The sequence below is a fragment of the Panthera leo genome, chromosome D4, assembly GCF_018350215.1.
Source record: "Panthera leo isolate Ple1 chromosome D4, P.leo_Ple1_pat1.1, whole genome shotgun sequence".
Lineage (NCBI taxonomy): Eukaryota > Metazoa > Chordata > Mammalia > Carnivora > Felidae > Panthera > Panthera leo.
In genome coordinates, this window is record NC_056691.1 from 62484262 (window position 1) to 62502673 (window position 18412).

Below are 18412 nucleotides of genomic sequence, written 5' to 3' on the forward strand. Positions count from 1 at the left end.
TTTTAAGCCTTGAGGCTTTTTCTTACCTTTTGGCTTTTGGCCTTTATCCACGGATTTCATTAAGATTTTTGGAGCAAGACCCAAAGCTCTTTTCCTCCCTTTCTAATAAAAGCAACTTATTCATTATTCCTCTTAAGCTTTTACAAAATTAAATTTTTTCTTTTTTTACCTTTTAAGTGAGTTAATTAAAATTATTTTTATATAGCCATTTATTTTACAGTATTTATTCGTCTTTACTTGGTGCAGGGCACCTGGATACTTCCTGAATATGCTACAAAGATGTATGAGTTATAGATGATTGTGTGTCTAGGGAATTAACATTTGGGGAAAAACATGGAATAGGTACATAAGAATAAATGGTTTGATATCAAAAAATGAGAATTGTTATTGCAGTTTGATTTTTGATGAGAAATTTGAGTATTGGATAAGATGACATTTCCAGCGAAAGTATTTCTATTCACTGTTTGTTTTTCTTCTTAGATAATGGCTCTGGATCTGGAGAAGGAGGTAGGTTTCAAGTACCCCTTAAAGGACATTTGTTTTCTGTCATTTTCTGATTTTTACAGCTTTATTGAGTTAAAATTCACACAGTGTACAATTTGCTCATTTAAAGTGTGCCATTCGGTTGCTTTTAGTATAGTACAGAGTTGTGCATTCATCATCACCACAGTCCATTTTAGAACATTTTCGTTACTCCAGAAAGAAGCCTTTAGCCATTACACCCAACCCTTCTGTCTCTTTTAGCCCTAGGCATATTGTTTCATACAATTATGTCTCACTAAAGCTTTGTTGACAAACAAAGCAGAAATGTAGCTCCTGTTAAATTGAGATTGCACCAAAGTGCCTTCTCCTTGGGATCATCCACACAAGTGATTTTGGGTTGGACCAGAGTATTTGTAACTCTCCCACTCCTTGCTTACAAATTTTTGCTCCTAAGGAATTTTCAAGGTGCTGGGTTGTAAAACTCTGGAGCGAATTGTGCATGGCAAAGAGAAGGCTTACAGGATAATTGTAGTGGAATCTAGACTTTATGCCATTAAAATTCTCCTGTGTATGTTTTTGATTTTATTTTACAAATATATAAATTATTTCTGCTGTTTAAAAAAGTAGTATCTGGTAATAGTGTATAGCAACAGTTTAAATTGTCAGAATTAAGAATGACTCATTTAATTCATAGTCTAATGAAGCTGTAGGACTTAGTGACTGTCTACTGTATGCAAAGTAATGCAGGAGGTACTGTGGGGATACCTACACTGAAAGAAAACTTACTCTAGTAAAATTCACACTCATACAAATGAAAACTACAGTTATGATCCTTTCAATACTATCTGAAACCTTATTCCAGATTTCCACATTTCATAGAATCCTAAAATATCAGAGTTGGAAGGCACTTCAAAGGTCACTTAGAGAATAGAAGAACCATCCTGAGGAAGAAATTTGGGGATGAAAGTTTCAGGGGAAAAAAAAAAAAAGATTAAAGTTATCCTACAATAGAATGTGATTTAAAGGGACATGTTCAAGCAGAAGCTTCATGATCACATGTGAAGGATCAGACCATCAATTCTAGATCTTAGAGCTGGAAAGGATTTTAAGAGAGATCACGTAGTCTAGTCTTTGTGGTCAGATATTCAGTAAGGAAACAGTCATGTTCCCATACTAAAGAAGTGGAAGTTGATGTCATGATTTTTTTTATGTCATGTAAATACTGGATGTCTTGCTCTGAGAATGTAGGTTGACTATTTCTTTTCAGGGAGTATGAGTTTAGAAAGGCTAAGTCGTTTGCTCAGATTAGCGTACAAACTTAAGTGAGCTTGTGGTGGCCATACGATTTCCTGATGTTTCTGAAGCCTCGGAAATAATAGGATTATGATCCCTGGAATCTGGGAGTGTTCATGAGAATTTGGGAAAGATTTCTACTTAAAGTGCATGCAGACACTAAAAATGGAAAGTTTGGAAGTATTACCAAATAGGTATATTAGGTTTTTGGACTTGCCTTGTAATGTCTTTACTGATAGACACCCCCTGAAGAAGGTGTTATTTCCTAAACCAGAATGAGAGATCCTTTGAGTAAACTGTAATCCCTAAATTGGCTTCAGAACGGATCTCCCTGCCCAGTTTGAGATTATCAGGGTAGGATTCATTCTAGTTGAGCCCAGAAATGTAGAATCCCTTGAATGTGGGATATGAGTTGGAAACTTACTGGTAACCACTGGTTTTTTGTGCCAGATCATAGGAGATCCACACACTTCTGCATTCTGGGTATTTTTGGTGTGCTAAGTGGGCAAACAGAAAAGGAGGCAAGTCCTTTGTAAAGAGACCCCTTTCCTTTTACAAATTTGGAGATAAATATTTTTTTTGAATCCTGTTAGTTATGTAATAAGAAAGGCAGGTATGAAACTGATGTGAGGAACAAGTGGTTATACTCTATTGCATTTAATCATTTATTTGTTAACTGGCATTGCATAGGGTAGGGTAATCACTGTACCAAATTTATTGCTCATGTTTTATTTTCTCTCTTATTTAATGTTATATGGTAATTCTTTTAAAGGCAATTAATTATCAAAACCTGTAGTGTTCTTTCGTACATAGGTTAAGGGATTATTTTGCTAGCACCAATACTTGTTTTCCTCATAGAATATGTTGTACTCAGTATTGGCAACATTTTTGGATGCAAGCATTGATAGATTTTGGAACTGATTGTTTTCAAGAGCACAGGTACATTTTCCGCAGAAATGGGATAATGGCTGCTGAAAACATGAAGCTTATCTGGAAAGGAAACCAACTTTTGGTTGAAAATTTAATTTTTCTTTTTAAGCAGAAGAGGAAGGGTCAGGGGCAGAAGTTCACAGAAAACACTCCAAGTGTGGACCTTGCAAATATAAAGCTGAGTGTGATGAAGATGCAGAAAATGTTGGGTGAGTTGATTGAGGGAAAGGGATGCACTTACGTGGAGGTTAATCAGTACTGTTCTATTGTAGAGAGGTATCTTTTAACCTGGTTCTAGATATTTCGTGTGTGCCTTCTTTATTTTTTTGTTTACTGCTGGTCTGTTGACTTTCTCTTATGTTGATATAATATCATAGCTCTTTAAATTAAAGTGTTATATTTTAGAATGAGACTCCACATATAATATTTTCAGTTTTACCTGTCTTTATTTTTGATCACTTTATATATTTTATGCTAAGTGCTAATTTTATTCATCAAAAATACCCTTATTCTGAATTATCCTACCATTATACTTTCTAACAGTATCAATACGTTTTTCTTTTGCTTAACTTGCATTTTTACACAGAAGTTTTCATATATTTCAGTGTGTTAAGAAAAGTCCAAAATTGCTTCAAAATTTTAGATACAGTAATTATACATATGTAAAAAATATTTTTAGAAATCCTAGTTGTACAGACTGACATTATATTGTTTTATTTTCTCACTAATGTTCAGCCTTCAGGATTGTGGGTTTTGTAGTTGGACAGCATTGTCTGTCCAATTTCCACATGGGTTTGGTCGAATAGTAATGATATTGACATCATCAACATAGCCATGTTTGTTTCTTCTTTTCATCAGATTCCTGTTTGTTTATTCCAGTCTCAGCCTTTCATTTCCCTGTGGTGTTTGCTTTTTGCATAGTTTTTTTTTTTTTTTTTTTTAAGTATATTTGTTTTGAGAGGGAGGGGGAGAGGGAGCATGAGTGTGCAGAGGAGGGGCAGAGAGAGCATCTCAAGCAGGCTCCATGATGATGCAGGGCTCAATCCCAGGGCTCAGTCTCACCACCACAAGGTTATGACCTGACCCAATACCAAGAATATGATGCTCAACTGACTGAGCCACCCAGGCGCCCCTGCTTTTTGCATAGTTGATTCTAAAAGCTTTAATGCTGACTTCAGGACCTTATAGCACAAATTGATCTTCACTTCCCCAATTACCCCTTAGCGCATGTTTTAAAACATTTATTTTGTAGAGATTTGCACTTTCTTCCTTACACATATTTTCACTGTGTGTTTTCTGGTCCCATGTTTTATTCAGCCCTAAACATATTCAGGTCTCTCACTGAAAAGGAGTAATGTGGTTTAATTAACAACCCAAAGTGAGTTTTATAAGTCAAGATGACACCATTTTCAGGATTATGGTTCAAAATCAGCTATTTGGGTATGTGGTAAAATTAAAGCGTGATAATTTACTTGATATATCAGAGTTGGTGAGAATTGGCACAAGACAAGTTCAGTAAAAAATGAATTCTGTATAACTTCAATTTGCTCTGTTTCTACATGTTGGTCACTTGGATTGACATGTGTCCATTCATTTCAGTAAGAGTGATTTGATTAGGAAGAACATGTTTTGCAAAGTAGATGTGGGTCTATAGAGCAATGAGAGATATGGACCTACAGAGAGAAGAGATAATAGATGTTATGTTCTCTTCTCACTTTGTGCTAATGATATGGCATGATGAAACGCTGTTGGGTGTGTGTGTGTGTGTTTGTAGAGATTTAGTTCTTTTTAGTGTTTTCTCTCAGGACTGTTACATAAAGGTATTCAGAGTCAAAATAGTTGTCAGTGATTGATTGGCTTGGTCCATTGATCTGTTTCTATTCCTTTGATGGTACCTCTGTTCAGTTAGTCCTGCTTTAGTCATTTATCTGCTCTGATTTTTCATCCCTTAATTGAAAGAGATAGAGATCTTTTGCTTAGAAGTAGAACAGATTCCATTTAGTCTCAGAGGCAGCCCCAAATATGACATCTATGGTAAAATACACATCTTTCTACGTACACCACCTCATGATATGACATACACCCTATGCCCAATTAGGGCAACTCCCTTGTATGTACTAAATTCATTTTGTGTGTCTATTTGAGAGCTTGGAACCACTGTTTTTGCAGATACAGGCTTTAAGCATAAGGAAGTGGGTACAGACCACGGAAGAGCTTACCAGTAGAAAGGAGCATGCAATCTGAGGAGACAGCCAAGGAGCACATAGATTGGGACAGGCAGCCAAGTCCAGGCCAGGAAATCAATGCAAAGAATAGGAAAATATTAAGGAAGCAATTGGAAGCTTTACCTAGAAAAGTCATTAAACTAAAAGGTTGATCCTACTAGGAAAGGAGACAGAAGGAAATTTTAGGAACATTAATCTTTGAGTGTATAAAATACTTCTTACTGATTGCAGTTGAGCTTAACAATTTAGATGTATCTCAATGGTTATTGTAATTTTTTTTAAAAAACTTTTAAATGGGCATGGTATCAAGAAAGTTATACGGAGGTTATTTAACTCCCTCAGAGCACCTTCTGTGTCTTTTCGTGGTTACTTCCAGGTGAATACTGACATGTTTGCCTAAGGGTAGTTTTGACCTAGCCAACCAGACCTTTTCAGTAAGGAAATTTGAGAGATGCCCAGATGTGGTAGTAGCCATCAAGCCTTGATTAGGAAGATGTAATATAATTTTTAAATTAAAAGATAATATTGTAGTTATTAAATACAAAAGGTCTTACTTACAGAACAAGTACTCATGCCATGTTTTAATTATTATAAACTCTACCAGAATCAGAGAATGTTGAGTAGGGTCTTAAAATTTTTTTTTAAGTTTATTTATTTATTTTTGAGAGAAATAGAGTGTGAGCAGGGGAGGGACAGAGAGAGAGAGAGAGGGAGAGAATCCCAAGCAGGCTCCATGCTGTTCGTGAAGAGCCCGACTTGGGGCTCGTTCTCATGAACCATGAAATCATGAGCTGAGCAGAAATCAGGGTCAGACACTTAACCGACTGAGCCATCCAGGTGCCCCTAGGATCTTAAAATTTATCTTCTATTCTAGTCCTCTCATTTTACAGTTGTGAAAATTTAGGATCTTAAAATTTATCTTCTATTCTAGTCCTCTCATTTTACAGTTGTGAAAATTAAGGATTAAATTCAGAGAGTTTTAGGGGGCAGATTCTCCTAAGTTCCAGTAGAGTGTTTTTCCTGTATTGGCCTTTTTTATTCGTAGAAGGAATGCTGTTATCTTTTTCTTTTTTTTTTTTTTTTCAATATATGAAATTTATTGTCAAATTGGTTTCCATACAACACTCCGTGCTAATCCCAAAAGGTGCCCCCCTCAATACCCATCACCCACCCTCCCCTCCCTCCCACCCCCCATCAACCTTCAGTTTGTTCTCAGTTTTTAAGAGTCTCTTATGCTTTGGCTCTCTCCCACTCTAATCTCTCTCTCTCTTTTTTTTTTTTCCCCCTTCCCCTCCCTACTTCAAGGACTGCTGCTTGATGACTTAAAACAAAGCAAAACAAAACAAAACAAAACACTGCCCTCTTCAGTCTGGTCCCACATGACATTTCTTTACTTTCTCCTTGTCTTCTCCTAGTTACTCTGAGTACTAGCTGCTTTTACATTCCTTATTTATGCCTTAGCTGCCATCTAGAATGCCCCATACCTATCTGTCTGTTTTGTATTAGTGACTTTCAGACTTTTTAAAAACTCAACTCCATGTAAGAAATAGATTTACACTGTGACCCAGCACTGTGTATGTGTATACATTATGATAATAAATACTAAGTATAACAAAAGTCTATGAAATATATACCTACCCTTTATTAAATGCAAGGTACTCAAATATTTTCTGTCCTATTTTCTTAAAAAAATGCTGGAATTGGCTTCAATATCCACTGGTGATTATGACCTACAGTTTGAAAAATATTCCTTTATAATATATCTGTAATGGATATTGTATTTTATGTTATATTTTTAGGTATGGGTATTCATTTAAAAAATATTTTATCTTTTCTCATTTTGAAATGTCATTTCATTACAAGAAATGTTTATAAGCTATCTGGTTTCCAAAGGGCAGCTAAAATCTTTCTCTTGCTTTAAAGCTCTCTTTCTTGTTAATAGTTTTGTTTTTTTTTTTTTTTTAACATTTATTTATTTTTGAGACAGAGAGAGACAGAGCATGAGCAGGGGAGGGTCAGAGAGAGAGGGAGACACAGAATCCGAAACAGGCTCCAGGCTCTGAGCTGTCAGCCCAGAGCCTGATGCGGGACTTGAACTCACAGACCACGAGATCATGACGTGAGCCGAAGTCGGACGCCCAACCGACTGAGCCACCCAGATGCCCCTCTTGTTAATAGTTTTTAAAAAACCCTGGCGTTTTGGGGGAGGGGGTCAGCACTATCATGTAATTTATTTTTTTGCTATTAAGAAAACTACTAATTTTTTATTTAGCCATTTAAATGGGAATTTTTTTAAATATATTATGTTCATGTTACATATTGTATAGTATGTTACATATCGTATAATGTGTTATGTTTTTCAGATAATGTTACATGAACTATTTTTTTAGCTCTTTATGGCAGTTTTGTCTGGTAGCAAGGAAGTATTATCCTGATTTTACAGGTGAAGCTGAGCTCAGAAGAGGCTGAATGGCTTGCAGTTAAGCAGCAGAACCAGCACACAGATCTAATGATAATGGATTTATCCATTGTGTTGTGCATACACATGTGTAATACTATGATGTTCTCAGTGGTGGTGGTTTTATCCCTAAGCTGAAAGCTCCATTCTGTCTTGTGTTTTGGGTTCTTTAAAAATAAGTTTTACTTCTCCCAGGCTCTTAGCTGCTGCTTCTGGGTTTTGTCAGTGTGCCTTGACAATGAGCCTGGGTGTAGATAACTCCAGCTTTTAAATTTACTTCTCTTCTTTTCTGGAATAGGAGATAATACAATTATAGAATAAATAATTTAGAATAAATTCTAAACATAAACCAGAGTAATTAGGTTCTTTTTGTTTTTTAAGGTTTATTTATTTTGAGAGTGAGAGAGAGAGAGAGAGAGAGAGAATGAGAATCCCAAGCAGGCTCTGTGTTGTTAGCACAGAGCCTGATGCAGGCCTGGAACCCGCGCACCTTGAGATCATGACTTGAGCTGAAGCCAAGAGTTGGACACTTAACGGATTGAGCCACCCAGGTGCCCGGTAAATAGGTTCTCCTGAGTGAAGTGTGTGAACTTGATTTATTGCATATGTTTTCTCTCTTGTCTGCTCAGTGGCTAATTTATTTATAATTTAAATTATTTTTAGCTTCTGAAAGGTTTTTCCCCCTTTTCTTCCTGATGTATAGGATGCCTCTCCAATGACACTCTGGTGTTTGCATGGGTTAGTGATGGCTATTTTCATTGATGCTTACCTTTTAATTTATACCTAGAGCTAGGTAGTGAGGTTCTAAGAAATTTAACTTCCACCTAGGTGAGATAGATTTCAGTATTTCATTGTGACCATTGTGAAGTACAGTGGATAGACCTTGTGCTTAGTCTTTTTAAAATTTTTTTTTAAGTTTATTTATTTATGTGTTTAAGTAGTCTCTACACCCAACGTGGGGCTCAAACTCACAACCCCCGAGATCAAGAGTTGCATACTCCTCTAAGCCAGCCAGGCACCCCTTCTGCTTATTCTTAAAACTCAGAAACGGCACCTGCTTTACAGCACATTATATTTCTTAAACCATAGGGATCTTAGCAACCACACCCCCTCTTTTTCTAAATGGTATTTCTAATCTGACCAAAGCTGAAGTTATTGTTACAAGATAGCCATCAGCTGTTTGTCTGGACATTGGGGTTGAATAATCCTAGAACTCCTTTACATCAGTACCTTTTATATTCCTGACCTAAATCTTGGCCCACAAATGGTTTGTGGAATCTGTAGAGTCATCAGGCATAATGTCAGTACAGGTAAGTTATAAAAATCCTCTAATTATTTCTTTTGAACTTTGTGTATGGTGCACTTTATGGAAATAGCTCCTGTTCTGCCTCTTTGATGTCAGTCTCTTTGGAGATGCTCTTTCCTTAAATGATAGGAGATCTTAGAGTTGCTCAGAGAATCATTGTAGGTATGCAGTATGACAGACAACATTGATAAAGTTAATCTACCTGCTGGACATCTTTGTCATTTGTGGGACCATTTTCTGTTTGACACAGCTGGTCAGTGTCACAATCTGATGAGTCGCTCCCTTAGAAGGTATGATGAAATCTTTTTTCTTGTTTAAGCAAAGAGAATGATGCTTATATATGTGTGTCCTCTGTCGTGTTCTCCTTTCTGGAGGCTACATATACTTCTTAGCAAAGAACCAAAGAAGTACCTTTCCTACCATTATCTTCTACTCTTATTTCCTCTAATCAGAGATGACAATAATTTTTGTCATTTAACATTGCCTTACTCTGGATACATAGAATATAGACTTAAAACTATTTAGGTTTAATACATTGCTATGATGATCCCTTAGATTATAATGGAAAAATAATTGTATGCTGTTCTTTTTCTTCTGATAACAGGAAACAACACGATTAAACATGATTTTGTACAAAGTACAAATTGGATATTAGCAATGACAGGCTCCTTTGTCCAGAAGTATCTTCCTGTAGTGCTACACAGCTGCCAGTAAAGCTTTCCTATGAGAGGTTTGTTTTTAAAATGCAGAACAGGGGCGCCCGTGTGGTTCAGTTTGTTGAGCATCTGACTCTTGATCTCGGCTCAGGTCCTAGGATTGACCCTGCGTTGGGCTCTGCACTAAGTGTGGAGCTCTTTCTGTCTCTCTCTCTCTGCCCCTCTCTTCCATTTGTGTGCTCCCTGCCATCAAATAAAAAAAAATTAAAGTGCAGAACACCGTATCTCCATGACCTTTGGCAGTTTTTTGAATGCTCTGTTACTCTTTGATAGTTTGTCTGTTATTCCCTCTTCTGGACTCGCATCCCTATTTATGTACTTGTTTAATACCTACTCTTGTCCCCTGACTTGAATGAAATTTAACTCAGATCACAGGATAACACCTCTTCTGGAAGCCTCCCTTGCTGTCTTCCATAGTCCCTATGAGTTAGGTGACTTTATTCCCTGTTACTCCTTGTTCTTGAGAAATAACCTCTTCTCTTGGGATCACTAGCAGAATGTGGGCTCCCTAAGAGCAGGGACTTTGTCTTGCGGATTTCTATACTGGATGAACTTGCCATAAGGTTGGGTTGTAGGGTCCCTCTATAGGTCTTTGTTGAACTCATGGCTGTTCACATTAGATCTTTAGTATTCACTTAGAGCTGCACATGGGGTTGTTGTAAGGATTTAATATATGTGAAAAAGACTGGTATTAAACTTGTTGAAGGCTTCATAGGTGTTTGTTAAATCTAAATATAAATAACATCACATGAATTAGTTTAAAGCCAGTGTTTCCTTAACTGCTAAATAAACTTACCATATCAAGAAGGAATAACACTTTCTGTGTAAAGTAAGGAGAAAGAAGGAAAAGGATAGATTTTTTTCAATAAAAATACTACTACTTTCAGATGTATATAGTATTTGATTTCAAAGCGTTTTTTTTTACAAAAGCTTATTTGGTTCTTTCACCAGTATTAGGAGGTATCATCCCTATTTTAAAGACTTAAGAGTTGTGATTTGCAGAAATCATAGAAGTCATTGAATTCATTTATTTATGTATGTATGCATTCATGCCTTTGAAATTTGCAGTGTTAGAAATGCAAAAGCTTTAAAAGACTTTACTGTAAAAAGTCTTTTTCCTACCTCTGTTCCCCAGCCACTCAGTTGTCTTCACTAGAGGCAGTCACTGTGATGTTTATTTAATCTCTCAGCGATTATTTTATGCATGTACAAGCAAATATATACACATATTCTCTTTCTTTCCTTTTTTAAAAAACTAATGGCAGCACACTATACATACTGGTCTATGCTTTATTTAAGACTTTTATTGTAAAATGAATGTTTACATACAGAAGTGTTTAAAATATATGCATGCAATTTAAGGAATACTACATCTGTGTACCTAACATCTAGGGTACAAAATAAAATATTGCCATATTACCAATATGGAGCATTAATCCAGCCATGGATGGAAGGGGCAATAGTGCCACTATTATGTGAAACCTTTCAGAAGAAGATACATTGAACAGTCTCTGAATCAGAGTCTGGCTTTTAGTTTCCCAGAGAGTTTACAAGATTCCCTTCTGGGGACGTCAGTGGGCAAGAACATGAGTGAGTCATGGGGAACATAGGGCTCACCACAGTTGAGACATCTGGCAGGATTCTAGTGTTGCCAGGTACAGATGACTGGCAGGAATGTGGTCAGGGAAGGGCCTGCCCTGTGTTTTCTACTTCTCCTCCTGCCATAGCTGACCTCCAGCTCTCAGGAGTCAATTAAAGGAGTATGCTCATTTGAGTCAGGCAGTAGGACATTGGAGGGGAGAGTGGGAAATTCACCACCATACAGTTAAGACAAGCCAAGTATGAATCTGGATCAGGCTTACCTGGGCATTCTGTCCCCTGGCTAAAAAGGGCACAGTGGCACTGGGCCTCTTAATAATTACAGCCATCAACAGAACTGTCTACAGAGTGAAACTTTGAATGTGGACTGGTTGCCCTGTACATCTTGTATATAGCTATCACCCTGGGATCTTCCTTTAGTGTTGTATCTTTTTCAACAACAACCAGTTCTTCAATTTCCTACACCAACCAGGTGTCTTACAATTTAATTCAGTTCTGACACTCTATTTGGAGTTAGCATAGAGCCCACAGATTGAAGGCACAAACCCACAAGATACCACCTGCAAGTGAGGTTCCCTGCATTTTGGCTGAGCATACTACTAATTTGAAGATCTCCTGCAACCTTCCCTTAGGTTTGGTAATTTGCTAATATGGCTCACAGAACTTAGGAAAGTGCTGTGCTTACTGTTTATCATAAAGGATGTAAATAGGCAGGCAGATGAAGAAGTACATAGGATGAGGTCTGGAAGGGTCTTGAGCACTGGAGTTTCTGTTTTGTTTCCATGGTGTCAGGTATACCACCTTCCCAGCACGTGAATGTGTTCACCAACCTAGAATGTTTCTGTTTGAAGTTTTCTACTGAGGTTTCATTATTGGTTAAATTATTGGCATTGGTGATAAACTCCATCTCCAACCCTTCTCTCCTTCTCCCCTTCCCAGAGGTCAGGTGGGTTGGTGGGGTGGGGAAATGGAAGTTCTGATTCTCTAATTACCATGGTTGGTTTTTCTGGTGTCTAAGTGGCCCCTCTCTCCCCTCACCTAATGATGCATTTCCTTAGCATTTCCTTAGACTCTCCTTAGAAAGTTTTGAGGGTTTTTAGGAGCTCGGTGTCAGGAACAGGGCGTTATACCATGAGTATCCTAGAAATTCATTTACTTCTTTCCTATATAGGATAGTCTGTTTCTTGCATTTTTTTGCCTTTAATTTCTTGGTTTTAGTCTCCCATTTTAGCATATTTTTCAGTACCTTCTTGAAAAAGGGTACAAGATGTTAAAAAAAAAAAGCCAAAAAACTTTTTAGACCTAATGTTTGAAAGTGTTTTATCCTACGCCTAATACCTGACTTATAACTTGTCAAGTACATAATTCTAGGTGGGAAATAATTTTCCCTCAGACTTGAGAAAGCATTGCTCTACCGTCTTCTAGCTTTCAGTATTGCTGTTGAAGCCTGAAGCCATTCTGATTCTAGAACCTTTGCGTATGATTTTTTTTCTCTGTATTGAAGCATGTAGGATCTTTTGGTCCCCAGTGTAGTGAAATTTCACAATGTTGCACCCCTTCTTAGAAAGTTACTTCCTCTTTTTTTCTTTTTAAGTTTATTTGTTTATTTTGAGTTAGAGAGCGAGCAGGGGAGAGGGAGAGAGAGAGAATCTCAAGCAGGCTCCACACCACCAGCACAGAGCCCAATGTGGGGCTTGAACTCACGAACTATGAGACCATGATCTGAGTTGAAGTTGGATGCTTAACTGATTGAGCCACTCAGGCACCCCAAAAGTTACTTATTTCTGACTTGAGAAATTTTCTTCAATTAGTTCTCTGATGATTTCCTTTCCTCTCTTTTCTCTCTAGTATTTCTGTTATTTGGTTGTTGGGCAGCCTGGACTAGTCCTTTAATTTTCTTTTCTCCCATTTTCTATGTTTTAAAATTTTTGCTGTACCTTCTGAGAGGTTTCTTCAGCTTTATCTTTCAGTCCTCTTTTGAGTTTTTTGTTTCTGTTTGCTGTAATTTTGATTTCTTTTATTTATTTATTTATTTATTTATTTATTTATTTATTTATTTATTTATTTTTTAATATATGAAATTTACTGTCAAATTGGTTTCCATACAACACTGAGTGCTCATCCCAAAAGGTGCCCTCCTCAATACCCATCACCCACCCTGCCCTCCCTCCCACCCCCCATCAACCCTCAGTTTGTTCTCAGTTTTTAACAGTCTCTTATGCTTTGGCTCTCTCCCACTCTAACCTCTTTTTTTTTTTTTTTTTTTCCTTCCCCTCCCCCATGGGTTTCTGTTACGTTTCTCAGGATCCACATAAGAGTGAAACCATATGGTATCTGTCTTTCTCTGTATGGCTTATTTCACTTAGCATCACACTCTCCAGTTCCATCCATGTTGCTACAAAAGGCCATATTTCATTTTTTCTCATTGCCACGTAGTATTCCATTGTGTATATAAACCACAATTTCTTTATCCATTCATCAGTTGATGGACATTTAGGCTCTTTCCATAATTTGGCTATTGTTGAGAGTGCCGCTATAAACATTGGGGTACAAGTGCCCCTATGCATCAGTACTCCTGTATCCCTTGGATAAATTCCTAGCAGTGCTATTGCTGGGTCATAGGGTAGGTCTATTTTTAATTTTCTGAGGAACCTCCACACTGCTTTCCAGAGTGGCTGCACCAATTTGCATTCCCACCAACAGTGCAAGAGGGTTCCTGTTTCTCCACATCCTCTCCAGCATCTATAGTCTCCTGATTTCTTCATTTTGGCCACTCTGACTGGCGTGAGGTGGTATCTGAGTGTGGTTTTGATTTGTATTTCCCTGATAAGGAGCGACGTTGAACATCTTTTCATGTGCCTGTTGGCCATCCGGATGTCTTCTTTAGAGAAGTGTCTATTCATGTTTTCTGCCCATTTCTTCACTGGGTTATTTGTTTTTCGGGTGTGGAGTTTGATGAGCTCTTTATAGATTTTGGATACTAGCCCTTTGTCCGATGTGTCATTTGCAAATATCTTTTCCCATTCCGTTGGTTGCCTTTTAGTTTTGTTGGTTGTTTCCTTTGCTGTGCAGAAGCTTTTTATCTTCATAAGGTCCCAGTAATTCACTTTTGCTTTTAATTCCCTTGCCTTTGGGGATGTGCCGAGTAAGAGATTGCTACGGCTGAGGTCAGAAAGGCCTTTTCCTGCTTTCTCCTCTAAGGTTTTGATGGTTTCCTGTCTCACATTCAGGTCCTTTATCCATTTTGAGTTTATTTTTGTGAATGGTGTGAGAAAGTGGTCTAGTTTCAACCTTCTGCATGTTGCTGTCCAGTTCTCCCAGCACCATTTGTTAAAGAGACTGTCTTTTTTCCATTGGATGTTCTTTCCTGCTTTGTCAAAGATGAGTTGGCCATATGTTTGTGGGTCTAGTTCTGGGGTTTCTATTCTATTCCATTGGTCTATGTGTCTGTTTTTATGCCAATACCATGCTGTCTTGATGATGACAGCTTTGTAGTAGAGGCTAAAGTCCGGGATTGTGATGCCTCCTGCTTTGGTCTTCTTCTTCAAAATTACTTTGGCTATTCGGGGCCTTTTGTGGTTCCATATGAATTTTAGGATTGCTTGTTCTAGTTTCGAGAAGAATGCTGGTGCAATTTTGATTGGGATTGCATTGAATGTGTAGATAGCTTTGGGTAGTATTGACATTTTGACAATATTTATTCTTCCAATCCATGAGCAGGGAATGTCTTTCCATTTCTTTATATCTTCTTCAATTACCTGCATAAGCTTTCTATAGTTTTCAGCATACAGATCTTTTACATCTTTGGTTAGATTTATTCCTAGGTATTTTATGCTTCTTGGTGCCACTGTGAATGGGATCAGTTTCTTCATTTGTCTTTCTGTTGCTTCATTGTTAGTGTATAAGAATGCAACTGATTTCTGCACATTGATTTTGTATCCTGCAACTTTGCTGAATTCATGTATCAGTTCTAGCAGACTTTTGGTGGAGTCTATCGGATTTTCCATGTACAATATCATGTCATCTGCAAAAAGCGAAAGCTTGACTTCATCTTTGCCAATTTTGATGCCTTTGATTTCCTTTTGTTGTCTGATTGCTGATGCTAGAACTTCCGGCACTATATTAAACAACAGCGGTGACAGTGGGCATCCCTGTCGTGTTCCTGATCTCAGGGAAAAAGCTCTCAGTTTTTCCCCGTTGAGGATGATGTTAGCTGTGGGCTTTTCATAAATGGCCTTTATGATCTTTAAGTATGTTCCTTCTATCCCGACTTTCTCAAGGGTTTTTATTAAGAAAGGGTGCTGGATTTTGTCAAAGGCCTTTTCTGCATCGATTGACAGGATCATATGGTTCTTCTCTTTTTTTTTGTTAATGTGATGTATCACGTTGATCGATTTGCGAATGTTGAACCAGCCCTGCATCCCAGGAATGAATCCCACTTGATCATGGTGAATAATTCTTTTTATATGCTGTTGAATTCGATTTGCTAGTATCTTATTGAGAATTTTTGCATCCATATTCATCAGAGATAGTGGCCTGTAGTTCTCTTTTTTTACTGGGTCTCTGTCTGGTTTAGGAATCAAAGTAATACTGGCTTCATAGAATGAGTCTGGAAGTTTTCCTTCCCTTTCTATTTCTTGGAATAGCTTGAGAAGGATAGGTATTATCTCTGCTTTAAACGTCTGGTAGAACTCCCCTGGGAAGCCATCTGGTCCTGGACTCTTATTTGTTGGGAGATTTTTGATAACCGATTCAATTTCTTCGCTGGTTATGGGTCTGTTCAAGCTTTCTATTTCCTCCTGATTGAGTTTTGGAAGAGTGTGGGTGTTTAGGAATTTGTCCATTTCTTCCAGGTTGTCCAATTTGCTGGCATATAATTTTTCATAGTATTCCCTGATAATTGTTTGTATCTCTGAGGGATTGGTTGTAATCATTCCATTTTCATTCATGATTTTATCTATTTGGGTCATCTCCCTTTTCTTTTTGAGAAGCCTGGCTAGAGGTTTGTCAATTTTGTTTATTTTTTCAAAAAACCAACTCTTGGTTTCGTTGATCTGCTCTACAGTTTTTTTAGATTCTATATTGTTTATTTCTGCTCTGATCTTTATTATTTCTCTTCTTCTGCTGGGTTTAGGCTGCCTTTGCTGTTCTGCTTCTATTTCCTTTAAGTGTGCTGTTAGATTTTGTATTTGGGATTTTTCTTGTTTCTTGAGATAGGCCTGGATTGCAATGTATTTTCCTCTCAGGACTGCCTTCGCTGCGTCCCAAAGCGTTTGGATTGTTGTATTTTCATTTTCGTTTGTTTCCATATATTTTTTAATTTCTTCTCTAATTTCCTGGTTGACCCACTCATTCGTTAGTAGGGTGTTCTTTAACCTCCATGCTTTTGGAGGTTTTCCAGACTTTTTCCTGTGGTTGATATCAAGCTTCATAGCATTGTGGTCTGAAAGTATGCATGGTATAATTTCAATTCTTGTAAACTTAGGAAGGGCTGTTTTGTGCCCCAGTATATGATCTATCTTGGAGAATGTTCCATGTGCACTCGAGAAGAAAGTATATTCTGTTGCTTTGGGATGCAGAGTTCTAAATATATCTGTCAAGTCCATCTGATCCAATGTATCATTCAGGGCCCTTGTTTCTTTATTGACTGTGTGTCTAGATGATCTATCCATTTCTGTAAGTGGGGTGTTAAAGTCCCCTGCAATGACCACATTCTTATCAATAAGGTTGCTTATGTTTATGAGTAATTGTTTTATATATCTGGGGGCTCCGGTATTTGGCGCATAGACATTTATAATAGTTAGCTCTTCCTGATGGATAGACCCTGTGATTATTATATAATGCCCTTCTTCATCTCTTGTTACAGCCTTTAATTTAAAGTCTAGTTTGTCTGATAGAAGTATGGCTACTCCAGCTTTCTTTTGGCTTCCAGTAGCATGATAAATAGTTCTCCATCCCCTCACTCTCAATCTAAAGGTGTCCTCAGATCTAAAATGAGTCTCTTGTAGACAGCAAATAGATGGGTCTTGTTTTTTTATCCATTCTGATACCCTATGTCTTTTAGTTGGCGCATTTAATCCATTTACATTCAGTGTTATTATAGAAAGATACGGGTTTAGAGTCATTGTGATGTCTGTATGTTTTATGCTTGTAGTGATGTCTCTGGTACTTTGTCTCACAGGATCCCCCTTAGGATCTCTTGTAGGGCTGGTTTCGTGGTGACAAATTCCTTCAGTTTTTGTTTGTTTGGGAAGACCTTTATCTCTCCTTCTATTCTAAATGACAGACTTGCTGGATAAAGGATTCTCGGCTGCATATTTTTTCTGTTTAGCACACTGTAGATATCGTGCCAAGCCTTTCTGGCCTTCCAAGTTTCAAAGGAGAGATCAGTCACGAGTCTTATAGGTCTCCCTTTATATGTGAGGGCACGTTTATCCCTTGCTGCTTTCAGAATTTTCTCTTTATCCTTGTATTTTGCCAGTTTCACTATGATATGTCGTGCAGAAGATCGATTCAAGTTACGTCTGAAGGGAGTTCTCTGTGCCTCTTGGATTTCAATGCCTTTTTCCTTCCCCAGTTCAGGGAAGTTCTCAGCTATAATTTCTTCAAGTACCCCTTCAGCACCTTTCCCTCTCTCTTCCTCCTCTGGGATACCAATTATGCGTATATTATTTCTTTTTAGTGTATCACTTAGTTCTCTAATTTTCCCCTCATACTCCTGGATTTTTTTATCTCTCTTTCTTTCAGCTTCCTCTTTCTCCATAACTTTATCTTCTAGTTCACCTATTCTCTCCTCTGCCTCTTCAAGCCGAGCCGTCGTGGTTTCCATTTTGTTTTGCATTTCGTTTAAAGCGTTTTTCAGCTCCTCGTGACTGGTCCTTAGTCCCTTGATCTCTGTGGCAAGAGATTCTCTGCTGTCCTGTATACTGTTTTCAAGCCCAGCAATTAACTTTATGACTATTATTCTAAATTCACTTTCTGTTATATTATTTAAATCCTTTTTGATCAGTTCATTAGCTGTTGTTATTTCCTGGAGATTCTTCTGAGGGGAATTCTTCCGTTTGGTCATTTTGGATAGTCCCTGGAGTGGTGAGGACCTGCAGGGCACTTCCCCTGTGCTGTGGTGTATAACTGGAGTTGGTGGGCGGGGCCGCAGTCCGACCTGATGTCTGCCCCCAGCCCACCGCTGGGGCCACAGTCAGACTGGTGTGTGCCTTCTCTTCCCCTCTCCTAGGCGCGGGATTCACTGTGGAGTGGCGTGGCCCGTCTGGGCTACTTGCACACTGCCAGGCTTGTGTTGCTGGGGATCTGGCGTATTAGCTGGGGTGGGTAGGCAAGGTGCACGGGGGCTGGAGGGGCAGGCTTAGCTCGCTTCTCCTTTGGTGATCCACTTCAGGAGGGG

At 38.1% G+C, this 18412-nt stretch overlaps 1 protein-coding gene across 2 annotated transcripts in view; it reads left to right on the forward strand.

Moving 5' to 3' along the window:
* The window catches only part of TMEFF1 (transmembrane protein with EGF like and two follistatin like domains 1), a 166289-nt gene that overhangs the window by 112266 nt on the left and 35611 nt on the right, over positions 1–18412 (forward strand). The window contains exons 4-5 of one of the 2 annotated variants that reach the window (XM_042912842.1): positions 481–507; positions 2816–2915. In XM_042912842.1, coding sequence (XP_042768776.1) covers positions 481–507; positions 2816–2915 — 127 coding nt within the window. The remainder of the gene's footprint in view (positions 1–480; positions 508–2815; positions 2916–18412) is intronic. The other variant, XM_042912843.1, reaches the window with a different exon arrangement.